General features: G+C 40.9%; 1 protein-coding gene across 2 annotated transcripts in view; it reads left to right on the top strand.

Moving 5' to 3' along the window:
• ACE2 (angiotensin converting enzyme 2) overlaps positions 1-18,627 on the top strand; it is a 63,977-nt gene that overhangs the window by 12,395 nt on the left and 32,955 nt on the right. For both annotated transcript variants that reach the window (XM_033427928.2, XM_004269657.3), the window contains exons 2-5: positions 189-476; positions 13,460-13,618; positions 16,938-17,028; positions 17,462-17,605. In XM_033427928.2, coding sequence (XP_033283819.1) covers positions 291-476; positions 13,460-13,618; positions 16,938-17,028; positions 17,462-17,605 — 580 coding nt within the window. In that variant the 5' untranslated portion in view covers positions 189-290. The remainder of the gene's footprint in view (positions 1-188; positions 477-13,459; positions 13,619-16,937; positions 17,029-17,461; positions 17,606-18,627) is intronic.

Below are 18,627 nucleotides of genomic sequence, written 5' to 3'. Positions count from 1 at the left end.
AATTTGAGAGCTATGATTCTCTAGGATTAATGAATAACATTTGTTTATTTGATTTCCTTTAAGAAATCATTCTAAAATCTGTTTACATATCTGTCCTCTCCAGGATGAATTTTGTGTTGGTTCAGCAGATTGTTTACTGTTTTTTCTTCTTCTTCCTTTTTTTTTTTTTTTTTTATCTTCCTGCTCAGTGCCCAACCCAAGTTCAAAGGCTGATGAGAGAGAAAATCTCATGAGGAGGTTTTACTCTAGGGAAGTTGTTCAGTGGATGGGATCTTGGCGCACAGAGCAAGATGTCAGGCTCTTTCTGGCTCCTTCTCAGCCTTGTTGCTGTAACGGCTGCTCAATCCGCCACTGAGGAACGGGCCAAGACATTTTTGCAGAAGTTTGACCGTGAAGCTGAAGACCTGTCTTATCAAAGTTCACTTGCTTCTTGGAATTATAACACCAATATTACCGATGAGAATGTCCAAAAGATGGTGAGTTCTCTCCTATAGCTGCATAAGGATATCAGTTGCTTCTTAAAAATCAGCTTACTGCCCAGGAAACTGAAAAGGGAAATCAAAGAAATGCTCCGAGCTGTGAGGTTGGATGTTTGCCTCAGTATTTCTGATTCTGGAGTCCCAGATGCCGAACAATTGACCTTTGGTTCATTTGGAAAATTGTTAACAAAATAATTCACTGGTCTCAGTCCAGATTCTTGGAAACCAGTGAACATGCTTTAGAAAGTTGCCACCATAATTCTCATCATAGTCAGGCTTTCAAAGCAGTTCATAGAAATGCCATAAGTTATTGAGTTAATAATTTTCCCAAGCCTACAATGTCAACAGGAATGTCTAAAGACTCTCTACAAATGATCTATTAACTGAGAAAAATGCAACTGGAGGCTTAGTGAAAGAGCTAGCCAGTAATTAAGATTACCAGGGGCCGGGTGAGGCTGGACTTGGGAATTCCTTCCTTAATGGTCTCGGAGCTCCGAGGGACTTCCAGAGCATACGGGATCCGCAGAGCCCTCCGAGAAAAACCATAATCAAACCAATTCTGACAGATCTCAGAATGCTCTGGGAAAGCAAGATGTTTTGTTTGACAAGTGCAAGGATTTAGGGGATTTCTTCCCTCACAGATCCCAAAGCAGTGCTGAAAATGGAGTGACATTATTTAAGAAAAGTTTTTATGACACTTGTACAGCAATACATTCTTTCAAAAATGTAGCTCAGAAGCTTCTTTTCTCAAATAGTCGGTTGCATGTAGATTAAATTACTGCTGCTCTCTGGACAGATCCAATCTGAGACCTGCTGCCTCATCTGAATTCCTCAGGAGATTTTTTCCCCCTAGTTTTCTAAAGCTTAAAGAGATCCAGGAGATTTTGACAGCCCAGTGTTGTCATAGGAGAGCATTTTTCTTGTCTCATAGTTTGGTCTTACCTCTCTTCACCTCTTCACTGTTGCTTTTTTCTCACTTTTTATTTGATCTTTGTTGGAGGTACCTGAAGTGCATTGTGCATTTGTTTTCATTCTCTTTTTTTTTAAACATCTTTATTGGAGTATAATTGCTTTACAATGGTGTGTTAGTTTCTGCTTTATAACAAAGTGAATCAGCTATACCTATACATATATCCCCATATCTCCTCCCTCTGGCGTCTCCCTTCCACCCTCCAGAAAGAGAAAAACAAATACGGTATGCTAACACCGTATATATGGAATCTAAAAAAAAAAAAAAAAAAAAGGTTCTGTTTTCATTCTTAGCCGAATTGTCCGCAGGTGGTGGTGAAGTTCGACCGGCATCATGCCTAAGAGGTCTGGAGTCAGACTGCTGAGGTCCAAACCCTGGCTCCACCACTTTCTACCTGGGTGAACGTGAGCTAGTTAATGAACCTTTCTCCGCCTTAGTTTTTCTGCCTGTGAAAAACAGCGTAACACTCATATTTGCCTCATAGGGTTGCTGGGACGACAGTTAATACACAAAACCACCAAAATAGTGCTCAATGCTTGTGAGCCTGGGAGAACAATACGATATCATTGCTGTGAATGTGAAAGGGAGTTATAATTGCTCAAGAGACATGTAACAGTTCTGTTGAGGGCCCGCTTGCTGAGAAGGGCATGTTGTACGCCCAGATGTAGTGATGTTTGTTGAATTCACGTTTGGATCTTAAGTGCTGTCATTTTTGAATTGCACTTGTTGATTAGAGGAAAGGCCAGAAATGAAAGGGCACAAATCCACAAAGTGTGGTCGAACTGCAGACAGTATGGGCCCTTTAAAGAAAAGTGAAAATATCTGAATGCAAGAAGCAAGCAGGGGGCCCAATATGTCCTTCCTCCAGCAATGGTGAAGGGCACGTTAGTGCATTAGTGCACCTGTGTGGATTTACCTGGGGAGGGGGCAATGCACAGGGAGAGCAATAGCTCTTCTGTTCTCTTATCACATATATTGAGATCCCCTGATGAAACGGGCACTGCAGCTGGTGGTACAAGAGGCACGAAATGAGCAGGAGACTGAGATATGATCTGCTGCCGGTGGCTATCCATAGAAAGAACTGGAGAAACGGAGCGTGTTCCCCAAGAGCCACTGGAGTGATTTAGGGCGATCAGAGAGAGTTAGAAGAGAAAGCAGAGTTAGCTCTCCAAAGCCTGACTCAAAAAGAAAAAAAAAACTGAGTCTGAGCGGGAACAAGAAAGGATAGAGTGTTCCCAGTTGTATCGGCCAACTCTCTTCAGACTAGAAAGATGGTGCCTTTGAAAGCTCAAAAGAGAGAAATTTACAATAAATCGGAGGAGGTGCTGTTTACATTGCAGGTGGTAAAACTGGTGAGACTTGTAAAACTAGGCCATTCTTTAATCTAAAACAGTGAGACATTGAAAACTATAAGTCGGTTTTCATAGTATTTAAGTGAATGTAAGGATTGCAGATCCACTGTGGGTAAGGAAGTATGGTTAAGTGCATTTATGGACCCAGTTCTTTACCTTTCCCTATATCAACACCCAAGGTTATGTCACTTTGCAGTGCCATCCCACTGAAGATGATGTGATCGTGTCCTTCGCCATGTGACTTACTTTGACCAATGGACTGTTAGCAGATGTGATGCAAGTAGAGGCTTGGAAGGGACTTGGAACAGTGGGGCTTGTTCTTTGCACCTTTGGCTTTGCTATGAGAACATGCCTGGGTTGGCCAGCTAAAGAGTGAGGGAATGTGTGGAATAGTTGTCCCGTCTGAAACCAATCCCCCAGAGTTGTAAGCAAATCCAGCCAAGATCAGCAGAGCTGCCTGGTAACCCTCAGTGATTCTAGGCACGTAAACAATGAACACATGCCATTGAGATTTTTGGTTGTTTGTTATGTAGTATTATTGTAGCAATAGGTAAGTAATACAGGAAGAGAAATTTGGGCTGTATGACATGTGTCTGTTCATATCCTATCAGGGTGACATTATTGAGGGCAATCTGCCATTTCCTAATTATCCCTTGGCATAACTTTCAGAGTCAGAATATTGGGCTTGTCAGCCAATCAGTCTGACGCAGTATGGCGATTCTCAGATCAAGTCATGAGACGATAGCTTAAAATAATAGAAGGCAGCAAAACTTGATCAGTATAGTGTCCCCAAATCTCCCTGCTTAGGAGAGGCCCATCAGACAGAGATAAGGAAAAAAGCTTGGTTCAAAACAGGTTTCCATAGAATTCAGAAACTCACTGAAAATTAATTACCAAATACTTGCTTTAGAGCAAATACTGTTCTCATGTTTGAGATCGAACATTCACCAATTAAACTGTAATTCTCTTCTCAGTAAAATGACATTACTTTTTTGCATTGCCCCTTTGTAAGTTTATTGTTGGTTTTATTTTTGAAAGAGTCCTTTGTCAGTCAAAAGGATTTCTTTTTTCTTTTTCTTTCTTTTCTTTTTTTTTGCAAAGTCGGAAGCTCTCTAGCAACATAGGAGGTCCCTGGACAATTTTTTTATCCCTGGAAGAGAGCGAAAGGATCCCGTCACTGGCAGGGGCATCCTGGTTCACTGTTCCAGTATTTGACAGTAACTACTACAGCTGCCCCAAATTCCTGTGCATGCAGCTGAAGGGCGTGTTGAAGACTGCCCTGTTGGAGCCCTGGAGGTCTCCAAAAACACTTCATAAATATTTCTTGTTGAGTTATCAGAAGTTGTAAAGAGAGAGCAGGAGGCCCACACTTACCCTTTGGGTGGTCAGGGCCCTTAGAGTCCTTGGGCACACCTGCTTCCTAAACCTTTTCCGCTGTCTTTAGGGCTGGGGGCACAGTGAACCCAGAGAAGGGTCATTTTAAACTGCTATTCTGTACCCAAGGAAAGAATGTAGACGCCAACCCTGTCTCCAATGAATCTGTCCCACACTCCCCAACACATACAAGTACCTACACCCAGGTACAGGGGTTGGGAAAAGTCAGTGTGATGCAAATACAGTGGAATTCAGGGAATCTGATGCTATCTTGACTCTCCTGAGCTGGCTGTGATACCTTGGGCAAGTCACTTATTTTTTGTCTCTTGAAACATAAGAGGGTGGATGGGCCCAGCCAAGATTTTTCAGTGGATAACTGGTGAATGAATAAGTTCCACATGTGGAGGATTAACATGAGTCAAGTGCATTGGAGGCCTGTTCATACTAGTTTTTCTTTGTCATGAAAACTTGATGATGTCCCAGTTGAGTGATGTAATTTGGTGAAACTGAACTTGAGCAACTCAAAATGACATGTTTAATTCCATCCAAATTTGACACAGTTACTCACTGATCTAAGCACTCTGACAGGACACCAGGCAGCCACGAGCTACACCCAGGGAAAGCGGCCTGGTGGTCAGGAACTGCCGCTGCTTCTTAGTGTGTGCCAGGTAACTGGGCAAAAGAGAATTCATTTAATTTTGGCTAAATCCTTTGGTTTGGAGCGGTTCCATGGGTGTTTCAGAGCCAGTTATAGGAGCTAGGGAATAAGGTGGGGTTTTTTTTCTTTGCTTTTACTATTGAGCGCTTTTAACAACAGCTTTGTTGAGATACAATTATGCACCATAAAATTCACCAATTTAAAGTCTACAATTCAATGCTTTTTAGTATATTTGCAGAATTGTACAACTGTCATCACCATCTCATTTTAGAACATTTCCATCATCCCAAAAGAAACTACACGCCCATTAGTAATCATTCTTCCTCCCCCATCCCCAGCTCTAAGCAACCACTGATCTACTTTCTGTCTCTATAGATCTGCCTATTCTGGGCATGTCATATAAATGGAATCATACACTAGGTGGCCTTTCGTGACTGGCTTCTTTTACTTTGCATGCCGTAGCATGTATCATTACTTGGTTCCATTTTATTGCCAAATAGTATTCCATTATATGGATTTTTTTTTTAAACTTTTCATTGTAAAAATTGTCAAACACATAAAAGAAGGACTAGTATGTTGAATCTCCTTATACCCATCACCCAGCTTCAGCAATTGTCAACACTTTGGCCAATCTTGTTTTATTTTTCTACCCAACCCCATGTTTATTGGATTATTTTGAAGGAAATCCCCAACATCATATAACTATATGTTACGTGTAAATATTTCACCTTCTAGCTCTCAAAGTAAGAATTTTTAAAACAACCTTAATAACAGTACCATGTCAAAAACATGATAATAATTCCTCAATACCATCAAATATCTAGTCAGTATTCAAATGTACCCTAATGTCTCATTTAAAAAAATTTCAGCTGGTTTGTTTGAATCAGGATCTAACAAGGTCCTCTCTTGATCATTTTAGCAGATGTACTTTAGGTCTTTTTTAGCCTATAGAGTCCCTCCATCATTTTTCTGTTTGTTTTGTTTTGTTTTACAGTTTATTCGCAGAAGTACTGAACTGTTAGTCCTATAGAAACTCCCAGTTTCTGGATTTGCTGATTATGTCCCTATAATATTGCTTAACATGCTCTTTTGACCCCTGTGTTTTCTGTAAATGTATAGATCCGGGGCAGAGGTCAGCACACTTTTTCCATAAAAGGCCAGGTAGTAAATATTTCAGGCTTTGTGAGCCTCTATTCAACTCTGCCATTGTAGACCAGTCAACTCTGCCATTGTAGCACAAAAGCAGCCATAGACAGCCCACAAATGGGTGTGAATATGTTGCAATAAAACTTCATTTACAAAAACAAATGGTGGGCAGAGTCCTGATCTAGAGACCTGATCAAAATCAGGTTTCACTTGTGAATTTTTTTAATAGGTGTGGAAAATGAATTTACACTACTAGCAGGGTGCAGGAATATTGAGCCAAGAAATGAACAAAAAACTTGTTCAGGTTCCTAGAGCTCTGGTAAAAAGAAGCAAATTTAAAAATCTGTAGGGACCCTTTTATGAGCCAAAGCTCAAGGCATTCCTACTTTATGTAACAGATACAAATAAATTTAAGATAGACTAAAAATTAAATAGGAAAAGTAAGACAAACTTTTATAAGGATATATAGGTGACTCTTGGTTGGACATGGTTTATTATTTTTTTTTTATAGATAAGATTTCTTTTTTATATTTATTTTTATTTATTATCATTTATTGTTGGCTGCACTGGGTCTTCGTTGCTGCGCATGGGCTTTCTCTAGTTGTGGCGAGTGGGGGCTACTCTTCATTGGGGAGCGCAGGCTTCTCATTGCGATGGCTTCTCTTGTTGCAGAGCACGGGCTCTAGGTGCACGGGCTTCAGTAGTTGTGGTGCACAGCCTCAGCAGTTGTGGCTCATGGGCTCTAGAGTGCAGGCTGAGTAGTTGTGGTGCACAGACTTAGTTGCTCTATGGCGTGTGGGATCTTCCCGGACCAGGGCTTGAACCCGTGTCCCCTGCATTGGCAGGCGGATTCTTTTTTTTTTTTTTAATTTTTTTAACATCTTTATTGGAGTATAACAATGGTATGTTAGTTTCTGCTTTATAACAAAGTGAATCAGTTATACATATGCATATATCCCCATATCTCTTCCCTCTTGTGTCTCCCTCCCTCCCACCCTCCCTATCCCACCCCTCTAGGTGGGCACAAAGCACCGAGCTGATCTCCCTGTGCTATGTGGCTGCTTCCCACTAGCTAGCTATTTTACGTTTGGTAGTGTATATATGTCCATGCCACTCTCTCACTTTGTCCCATCTTACCCTTCCCCCTCCCCATATCCTCAAGTCCATTCTCCAGTAGGTCTGCGTCTTTTTTCCCATCTTGCCCCTAGGTTCTTCATGACCATTTTTGTTTGTTTGTTTTTTAGATTCCATATGTATGTGTTAGCATATGGTATTTGTTTTCCTCTTTCTGACTTACTTCACTCTGTATGACAGACTCTAGGTCCATCCACCTCACTACAAATAACTCAATTTTGTTTCTTTTTATGGCTGAGTAATAGTCCATTGTATATATATTATGCCACATCTTCTTTATCCATTCATCTGTTGATGGACACTTAGATTGCTTCCATGTCCTGGCTATTGTAAGTAGAGCTGCAATGAACATTGTGGTACATGACTCTTTTTGAATTATGGTTTTCTCAGGGTATATGCCCAGTAGTGGGATAGCTGAGTCGTATGGTAGTTCTATTTTTAGTTTTTTAAGGAACCTCCATACTGTTCTCCATAGTGGCTGTATCAATTTACATTCCCACCAACAGTGCAAGAGGGTTCCCTTTTCTCCACACCCTCTCCAGCATTTATTGTTTCTAGATTTTTTGATGATGGCCATTCTGACTGGTGTGAGATGATATCTCATTGTAGTTTTGATTTGCATTTCTCTAATGATTAATGATGTTGAGCATTCTTTCATGTGTTTGTTGGCAATCTGTATATCTTCTGTGGAGAAATGTCTGTTTAGGTCTTCTGCCCATGTTTGGATTGGGTTGTTTGTTTTTTTGATATTGAGCTGCATGAGCTACTTGTAAATTTTGGAGATTAATCCTTTGTCAGTTGCTTCATTTGCAAATATTCTCTCCCATTCTGAGGGTTGTCTTTCCGTCTTGTTTATGGTTTCCTTTGCTGTGCAAAAGCTTTTAAGTTTCATTAGGTCCCATTTGTTTATTTTTGTTTTTATTTCCATTTCTCTAGGAGATGGGTCAAAAAGGATCTTGCTGTGATTTATGTCATAGAGTGTTCTGCCTATGTTTTCCTCTAAGAGTTTTATAATGTCTGGCCTTAACATTTAGGTCTTTAATCCATTTTGAGTTTATTTTTGTGTATGGTGTTAGGGAGTGTTCTAATGTCATTCTCTTACATGTACCTGTCCAGTTTTCCCAGCACCACTTACTGAAGAGGCTGTCTTTTCTCCATTGTATATTCTTGACTCCTTTATCAAAGATAAGGTGACCATATGTGCGTGAGTTTATCTCTGGGCTTTCTATCCTGTTCCATTGGTCTATATTTCTGTTTTTGTGCCAGTACCATACTGTCTTGATTACTGTAGCTTTGTGGTATAGTCTGAAGTCCGAGAGGGCAGGCGGATTCTTAACCACTGTGCTACTAGGGAAGCCCAGGAATGGTTTATTAAATGACTTTTGTTTTAGAATGATTTTTTAAATAAGAGACAAAAGGATCAATCTATAAAGGAAAAGACTGAGCAAATCAGTTGCATTAGGATTAGAAAGAAACTTCTGTGCACTAAAAGACATCATAAACCTACACACACAGACACACACAGGACAAGAAGCAGAGCTTGAGAAAACATTTGTGATACATATAATTAACAAAAGATTAACAATCAGAATCTATAAAGAAATTTTACTAAGTGTTAAAAAAGACAGAAATTCACTAGAAAAATAGGGAAAAGATATGAGCAGCAAATGCATAAAGGAGGAAATTTGAATATATATATATATTTATATACCTCATATATATGTTTAACCTCATTAATAATCAGAGGGATAACATTATATTAATAATGAAACACCGAGTTGACATAAAATCAGATTTACCAAGATTTAACAATATCTACAGGAGCTGAAAATTACTTTAACCCATCAATTCCACTTCTGAGAATATGTGGGGTTTTTTAAATTAATTAATTAATTTTTGGCTGTGTTGTGTCTTCGTTGCCGTGAGGGCTTTCTCTAGTTGTGGCGAGCGGGGGCTACTCATCGTTGCAGTGTGCGGGCTCATTGTGGTGGCTTGTCTTGTTGCGGAGCATGGGCTCTAGACATGCAGGCTTCAGTAGTTGTGTCATGTGGGCTCAGTAGTTGTGGCTCACGGGCTCTAGAGCGCAGGCTCAGTAGTTGTGGCACGTGGGCTTAGTTGCTCCGCGGCATGTGGGATCTTCCTGGACCAGGGATTGAACCTGTGTCCCCTGCATTGGCAGGTGGATTCTTAACCACCGTGCCACCAGGGAAGTCCTACCATTTCTTTTTTGTAGTGAGAACATTTAAGATCTACTCTCTTAGGAACTTTTGAGTATATAATATGGTATTATTGATTCTAACCACTAAATAAATATGTCTCAAGCAACTATTGCAAAGTGTCAACGTTTAAAAAATCTGAGTAGAGGTTTTCGTGATATTTGCTATGTTACTTATACTACATTATATTTTTTATTATGAAATATCTCAAATATATATCTAGTGGGCCACTTTCTGGCAGGACCCAGTTTCAGGTGTGAGTGGATTTTTCTTTTTCCCTATGAGATAAAATTCAGCCATACCCCTTCCTCCCATCTGAAAAAAGAAAAAATAAATTTTTGATTCTCATGGCAAAACAATATTGTTGTAATTTAGATTACCTACTTCCTTGAATAGAATAAGCTGTTTTTAAAAATATGCTAGTATCTGGGCATATTTGAAAAGTAACCAAGGCAGTTTTCATCTTTGAATCTGATGTGGTTTTGAGAGCTATATATGAAAACTGGACCAGCATATGGGACCTGAGCGTGGAGGGTTCCCTGGGAGCCTGTTGGGCTCCAAGTCACTGTTTGGATGCTAAGGTTCCGTTCAGTTTTTCATCTTCTGTCTTCAGGGAACTCTCATACCTACAGGGGAAGAAGTGGTTTAGGGGTTGATAGTGAACTATAGAAAAAAAGAAAATGAGATTTTAATTGTTTTCATTTCAAACAACTTATCACAAAAGCATTTTAATTGTTTATATAAAACTATCATAATTTGTGTAGAGACCACAGACCTATGGCTTAAGACGAAGCTCATATGAAAACATTTAAAAGCATAATGAAATCATATTTAACTTGCATATCATTAGGGCCAAAAAGAGCAGGATATCTTTTGGAGTGTTTTAAAATATAATTTAGGATTTTACATTTTCAGTCCTTGAAATTACAAAGGATCTCTTGTAGGATGAGAATATGGTATCCACTGTAGTTATATGTAGGAAGTCAGAGAGGGTTCTAACTTCCTGTGATTGTACTGAGTAATGTGTGTCTTGACCCCAAACCCCCATCAATGGCTGTGGAAACTTTTGCTGTGTTAGCTGCTGCTCTCCTGCCTTTGCACAGAGGCAGTATGGGATGCCACTTATTTGATTTGTAATGGTTCCTTTTGAACCCTGTAACTACGTAGGTTACTGTATATGCTTCAATTCGTTCATCATTCAAATCCAAAAATGACATATAGCTCTCAAGCACTGTCTGTGTTACTTGGTTGGTATGTATGAACTGACTTTGATTCTCTGTATAACTTCTAAGCTGTCAGTTTTATGTAGGCTTGGGAGCCTTATAGCATGAATATGGAATAGATTGTAAGCAATATTAAAAAGAACAGCTTGGGATGGAACAGTGTGTCCTCAGGGGCCAAAATTCAAGGCAACATAAAGTAATTTTTTTGTGATATAAAGTATAACACTTGTATATGGTAGCGATAAATAAAATAAAACAGATATCTTCAAAGTTCCCACATGCAATATAATTTTTAAAAAATATTTTAAGATTGGGGCCTTTTGGGAATAATGAGCTGTTTCCAAAGTAGATTGAAAAGAAAAGAATTGCCTTAATTTGGGATCAAAGTTTTACTAGAAATTTTGCTGTCAGTCATTCTGGATTGGATGAAAAAGGGTAGGGACTGAGAGGTGAGTGGTGGGTTGCATGAATGAATTTGTGCTGTAGACCGAACTCCTCTTTCCATAGCTCACTCCCTCTCATTCGGGCATGTTAGAGACAAGAACAGAATATGTCGAATCTATAGCCAGTGGTTAAGAGCATTAGCTTTGGAGGTAAACATTTCTGGGTTGACACCCTGTTTCTTCCAGTTGCTAGCTGTGTGACCTAGGCAAAGTCACTTACCTGCTCTGTGCCTCATTTCCCTCATTTGTGAAGTGGAGACAATCACAACTACCTCACAAGATTGTTTGTGAAGATTAACTGAGAAGTAGTTCCTGAGGGGTTGTGTGTGCTCAATAAAGAGAGAAATCTTTTTCCATTTCACTGCAACTATTCCCTTCATCTCTTGTCTGATCCGTTGTTGTCCCTTTCCTGCACCACTTTCATCATGTCACACACCTGCTTGCAACCCCTAAGTGACTCCCTAGTATTTACAGGATAAAAGTAAAATTCCTTGGTCTAGAGAGTGCAGTCATGTCTGGAGTCCTGCTTTGGAATCTGTGCTAGTTTTCTATTGAGTAAGAGATTACTACAAGCGTAGTAGCTTAAAACAACACATACTTGTTATCTCACAGTTCCTGTGGGGCGGGACTCCAGGCACACCTTAGCTGGATCTGCTTCTGAGTCTCATAAGCTTACAATCAAGGTCCCGGCTAGAGCTGTGGTCTCATCTGCAGCTCAACTGGGGACGAATCCACTTCCAAGCTAATGTGGTTAGTGGTAGCATTTAGATCCTCATATGTTGCTGAACTGAGGTCCTTAGGATGTCAGTCAGAGGCCATCTTCAATTCCTCACCATGTGGCCCTATCCATAGGATAGTTCACAACATGGCATCTTGCTGCATCAAAATCAGCAAGGGAGAGTCTTCTGGCAAGATAAAAATGGCAACCTTATGTAACATAAACATGTATATCCTGTCACTTTTGCTATATTCTCCCAGTTAGAAGTGAGGCACAGGTCCTGCTCACCCTCAAGGGGAGGGGGACACACAAGGGTGCCCCAGCAGGAAGGAGGGATCACAGGAGCCATCTTAGTGTCTGCCCACCACAGGATCCAGGATTCAGATGCCGGCATTTAGTTACCAGCTCCACTTTTTATTTCTCTTAGCCCCTTTCTACACATAGGAAAAATGGAAATAGAATAATTTTCTATCTCGTGGGGTTGTTAAGAAGACCAAATGAGGTAAATTATTTTGCAAAGTACTCTACACCCATCTATCTCCTACCTACTTTAAGGTCTGTCTTAAGTTCCACCTCCTCCAGGAGGGCTTGCCAAATCTGGTCCCTGTAACAGGAACTGCTTAGCCCCACTCATAGTTTATACATTATCATATGCTCTTGTTTCAGTAGTGAAACATTCACGATGCGTATCTTATCTGTTTGATAAAACTGTCAGCCACTTAAGGACAAGGACTTTTTTCCCTGTAAGTGATAAAGTAGCTATGATTTTTAAATGCTTGGGATATATCAGGCACTTTGATAGGCATTATATTGCTTGTTAAATTTTCTCGCCTTTACAGCAACCCTTTGAGGTAAGTTCTACTATTATTACTCTCATTTTCCGAGTAAGGTAACATGACTCAGAGAGGCTAAGTAATTTGTTCAGGGTCACAATAAGTGACCTGATAAGTCAGAAGTGTCTGACTCAAGGAATGGAGTTCTTACTTGCCTCATATGCTACCTCTTTTATAGGGTCTGGAGAAGTACAATGTACAAAATAGTTGCTCATTTCAGTCTTTGATAAATGGAAATGAGCTTGTGCGCTGAGAGAAGACTGCATTGGATAAGTCTGGAGAAGTCCACTTGCTTACTGATGGTCAAGATGGGGGGGCAAGTGAATCCTGGCATCATCACCTGCTTATTGGTTTCTTTTGCTGGTAGAAAATCACCACAGCTACCAAATGGCCATGTTCTGGGCAACCTTGACTGGGGATCATACTTTAAGATCAGAATCTCTGGTAAATCATGGCACCATGGAGCTTCCTGTAAACTGGTTCTCATTTCTTACGGTTCTCATCGCCATGAGGAGCTGTATGCCCAGGAAGTCCGCTCTGAGCTCTGCTGGACTCTCCCTTTAGAGCGCTCGTCCTTGAATCCTTGAACAACTCGCCCACGTCACAAGTGCTAAGACCATACCTTCCAGGGCCTCACAACATGAATCATCTGTGAGAATTCACTTCCGGTTCTGGGGACAGGACCCTTGGGAAAACTAAGCACTAGGTCAGAAAGAGAGTGTGACCAAGTGTGGCTTGGTCACTCTTAACCTAAACTTTGACCTTCAGCAAAGTAGAGAATTAAATCACTCAGGAAATATTAAATGTTCCACCAGATGCTCTTTGGACTATATCTTCTGTTCTATCTATTCGAGCAGTGCCATTCTAACTTCAACTTTATTATTATTATTATTATTATTTTTTGTCGTTTCAGAATGCAGCCGGGGCCAAATGGTCTGCCTTTTATGAAGAACAATCCAGGATTGCCAAAACTTATCCACTAGAAGAAATTCGGAATCTCACACTCAAGCGTCAATTGCAGGTCCTTCAGCAGAGTGGGACCTCAGTGCTCTCAGCAGACAAGAGCAAACGAGTACGTGACATGCTAGCATTGACCCCAAGAGTTGAAATATTGGGGAAATCTTAAACATTAATATCACCCCTGGCTGCTGCCTTTATCTGCCAAGATAGCAATGCTCACAATAGAAAGAGCTCTGTGCCTCGGTAGGGTGGCCACGTAACTTATCATCCAAACCGATATCCTTTGAGAGTGAAGTAGGACACTGGTATGTTGGGACACATTGTTAAAGCACGATTCTAAGGGCGCTGTGGTGTATATGGACACAGTGACAGAGGGCACCTTCCTGAGGACCAGGCACTTAGTCCATGTCCGTGCTTCTCAACCGGGAGTGATTTTGCCCGCCAGGGACATTTGACAATATCTGGAGACATTTTTGGTTTTTACAACTGTTGAGGGGTGCTGTTGGCATCTGGCGGGTAGGGATGCTGCTAAACACTACAAGGCGCAAGGAAGCCCCCAAAGACAAGAGTCGTCTGGTCCAAAGCGTCAGTGGTGCTAAGCTTGAGAAGCCCTGCATGTCATCTGATCCTCCCCCACCCCTTTGACTCTTGACTCTCCTGGGCAACTTCTTTAACAAGTGGCTAAACCACCCCAGCTCAAACTGCTTCAGGGATGGGCGACTCACTTCTTTCCAAGAGGCCAGTTCCGTATGTGGGTCCCTCTAACTGATGGCAAGATACTCCTTCCATTGAGCATAAAGTGCTTTTCCTCCACTCTGTACCGCCTTCTCGAGCCAAATTGCTCTCTCCCATAATGGTCTTTAAATAAAGGAAGGCAGGTAATTTTTTTTTTAACTAGTTGAGTCTTTTCTTCTCTAGGCTAAACATCCTTCACTCTGTCCATTTTTCCTTATACGATGGTTTCAAGTTCCCTAACCAGTCCTAGTTGCTGGCTTCATTTTGTCAGTATCCTTGGACTGAACACAGCCCTCCGAGTGGGTTTGGGTCTGCCTGGAGGTGAGCAGGGGTACGACATCCTGCCTCCTGTGCTTTACATCTACTAAGACAGCCCAGGATTACATTAGGCTCCTGTTTGCTTGCTTTGGTTTTTTGACAGTCAAATTCCATGGTTGATTCATCTCAACATCACTGTCAAGAAAGTCTCCAAATCTCTTCCACCAATGTTGCTCCAAAAATGATACCTTTGAAAATTCTATTCTTATGTAGGTAGTTTGTCTAAATTCAAGAAAGCCTACATTCACCCCTGTTAAAATAAAAATCTCTCATCCTATCTCTCTAGCCCAGGAGTCAGCAAACTTTCTTTCTGTAAAGGGAACGATAGTAGATATTTTAGGTTAGTGGGCCATACTGTCTCTGTCCCACTGAGTCAGTCTGCTCTTGTTGCGGGAAATCAGCCGCAGCTAACACAGAAACAAATGGGCATGGCTGTGTTCCAATAAAACTTTACAAAAACAGGCAGCAGACAGGATTCGGTCTGCAAATCATAATTTACAGACCCTTGATTTGATCTATTGAAATATTTTTATCTAAAAGATTTGCCTATTTAACATCAAAGTCTTTCTCAGCTGCTTGCCCTCTGGTACTGTGTTCTTATCTGCATCTATAAAAAGAAAAATGCACGATAAGGACAAAGGTCAAACCATATGGCCTGTGTCTTCCTACAAGCTGTTGTTTATTATTCTGCATTCTTTGGGGCCCATTATTCAAATAGTTATTAATCCACTTTATTTTATCCATTTCGCCCTGCCCCATCTTTTCCACAAGGACACCGTCTTGCCCGTTGCTCTGTTACAATCTAGAGCTTGGTCTAGTCTAGGTGGAAACTGGACATTGTATTTTAAAAAGATCCCCAGATAATTCTGATGTGCAGCCAGGATTAAAAATCACTGAAATGCGTGTAAGAAGAGCTTGAAGTGTTTGGGAGGAGGGGAGACTCAAGGATGCATGAATTCAATGGAGAGGAAGGAGGGGAGATGGAAAAAGCAGGTAGAGAAAGAGAGCAGGAGGGGTTTTGTGCCATGGTAAGGGACTTGGGTTTATTCCTTTGGACTGTGGGATCTTGTTGAAGTTTTAAGCATGAGATCTGTTTCATGTTTTAGGATAATGGCTCTTGTAGTAGAGTGAAGGAATAACGGAAGAGAGAAATAGGAGAAGGGGAAACAGGGCCGTTCATCCAGTGTTTCTTAAATCATCTATGGGAGAGAACCAGTCCCTCCCTCCCTCCCTCCCTCCCTCCCTCCCTCCCTTCCTTCCTTCCTTCCTTTCTTCCTTCCTTCCTTCCTTCTTTCCTTTCTTCCTTCCTCCCTCCCTTCTTCCCTATCTTTCTTTATTTTCAATCCATTGCAGATCAGTGCTTGGTTAATTTCATTGATCACATGCTTAACTGTCATGGAAATATCAAATCGTTTTTAAAAGTTTATAAACCTTTATTCTCTCAATTCCTGTGCTTCTCATAGACGAGAAACAAACTATTTGCTGACTTGCACTGGTCCATGGACCATACTTTGAGTAGCACTGCTTTACTCTATTACCTTTATGCTCCTTTACCTACAGGGTAAAAGTTAAACTCTTCAGTAAGGCATAGAAGGCTGCTCATGATCTGCCCCTACTTCCCTCTCTATTCTCCCATCCTCCATGCCCCTCAATCAACACCACTACCCCAGTTTTCTCTCTCATGTCACCACTCCCTGAAAATGCCTTGTCTTTCTCAACCTTCTTCTGTCTTGTAAGCTCTGTCCTCTACTTCCCTTCTCTACTTGACCAATTCCTACCTCTCTTCCAAGACACAGCTCTATTGTGCCCCCTCTTTGAAGCCATTCCTGAATCTCCAGGTTATTAATTTATCCACACACCCCCCCATGCTGCCACATCACTTTTTGGCCACAGTTATAGTACCTGTCACTCTATTATGTAATCATTGGTTTCATGATTGTCTCACTGTCGCATGATTGTGGGGTCCTTGAGGACCAGTGACTTGTTCATGTCATAATTGTCAGAGTGTAGGACATAGCAGATGTTCAATAAATGTGCACTCAGTGAAGGCTGAATGGAATAAGAAATGCACTGCTCTGTGCGTGTGTGGGTGAGAAACATTCTTGGGATTTTGGTAGATCTGTTCTGTTTTGTTTTTTTAGTCACTCCACATATATTTATCATGTGCTTATAAGAAGGCCCGTCTGTGCTAGTCGACGGTGGGAAAATTTAACTGAGGTGTTCCAACCCTACATGAAAGAAGATACTTAGCCAAGAAGATGTGAACTGCTGTATTTTGAGGCATAAAAAAATCACATGGTTGAAAGGACATCTCTACATTAGCATTCTCTTTTGTACATCTTCCACTTTTAACATTGTTTATTATCTTTAATTTGCAGTTGAACGCAATTCTAAGTACAATGAGCACCATCTACAGTAGTGGGAAAGTTTTGGACCCAAATACACAGGAGTGCTTAGTACTTGAACCAGGTGGGCTATTAATTTTGAGCAGTGATTATAAAATTTCCTTTTTTTATTCCAAGCTTTAAAAATGAGATTAACATTAGATGACGACATTGTGCCTTTTAGATGGATCATCTAAAGAGGGGAAGATTCCAAATGTGTGTGTTTCAGCACACAGATGCTCTTTTAAGTTTTAACAAAACTGCACTGGGAATTTTGTCACACTCAAGTAATCTAATGAAATTAATAGTTCAATGATCTCAGTGGTTTATTTTCTCTGCAGAAATCTTTTGAAACTATAATAAGGGTGAGGAAATGAACAAATCATGAGATTTCATTGAACAACTTTATGACCTTGATGTCTGCCAGCCTTTTAATTCTTTAAATTTCATATAAGTCTTTACAAATAAAAACTTTACAAATGCATGTTTATTTCCCTTTGGCTACTTTGCGATAATAGGTTTGGATGACATAATGGAAAACAGCAAAGACTACAGTCGGAGACTCTGGGCTTGGGAAGGCTGGAGGGCTGAGGTCGGCAAGCAGCTGAGGCCATTATATGAAGAGTATGTGGTCCTGGAAAACGAGATGGCCAGAGCCAACAGTGAGTTTGCTGGGCTGTGGCGGTTCTGAAGCTCTCTGCAGGGCTTCGGGGCTATTTCTCATGAATCACCAAGCCTGCCCTTTGATCTAAGGGGTATTCCTAATTTAACAGTCACCTGCTGAACAATTAGGTTATGTGTCTCAAAGAGGAGACCACCAGGGAGTAAGGAAAGGTGAATTGACATTGTACGGTTGAAAGGGCTCAAGAGTGAGACTAAGTTACCAGGCGTCAAACAAATCAGTTGTCTGGGGAGGGCTCAGGCCCCCGAGGGTTCCTGAGGTAGTCTGGGGGATTGATCGATTCTATTTACCAGAAAGGATGAGAGTCAGAGACACCATCTCTCCCCTAAACTCCCATCTGGCCACAGTTCATTCTCAAAGGTCATTTGTGTGTTTACGTCAGAGTGGTATCCCAGAACGAAACAAATCAGAGTAGTTTAGGCTGGAAACCTACTATTCTCTGTAGTTGTAATTATAACTCAAATCACGTGGTCATCAAAATCTTAACATGGTGAGGAATTTCCATATCTCTTAACTTACCCTCCAGCCTGAATAATGAGCCGAAGCCATAGCATTATGAATTAATTTATGCTCTGGGGTTGAGGAAGGAAAAACATTTTTCATCTGTTCTTTCTAAATGTCTTTCACTACCACTTAAACTCATGTTCTCAAGCCACAGGCAAGCTGGAGACAGGAGCCCATCGCCACATCCTTCCATCCAAATATTTACTTGTCTCCTCATCTTCCTGATCATCCATTGCCAACGTGCATGTAAAAATAAAAGTTGCTAAAATACATTTACAAACTTTCTAACTATTACCCTGACACAAGCTTGCATTTCCCGATAACAAGACACTACATGAAGCATACGTACAATTTGCCAACAAACACAGGCCCACTGTGGCCGTGTCCAAGATGAGTTGGGTTAGATTTGAAAATATAAGGCCCTGAGCAAAATGAGAATTCAAAGATCCAGTCACACGTTTTAAAGCTAAGGATGCAAATTGACCTATGGAGAGAGTA

Source organism: Orcinus orca, chromosome X (assembly GCF_937001465.1).
Source record: "Orcinus orca chromosome X, mOrcOrc1.1, whole genome shotgun sequence".
Taxonomy (NCBI): Eukaryota; Metazoa; Chordata; class Mammalia; order Artiodactyla; family Delphinidae; genus Orcinus; species Orcinus orca.
Note: the sequence above shows the minus strand (reverse complement) of the source record. Positions and strands in the feature narration are given on the sequence as shown.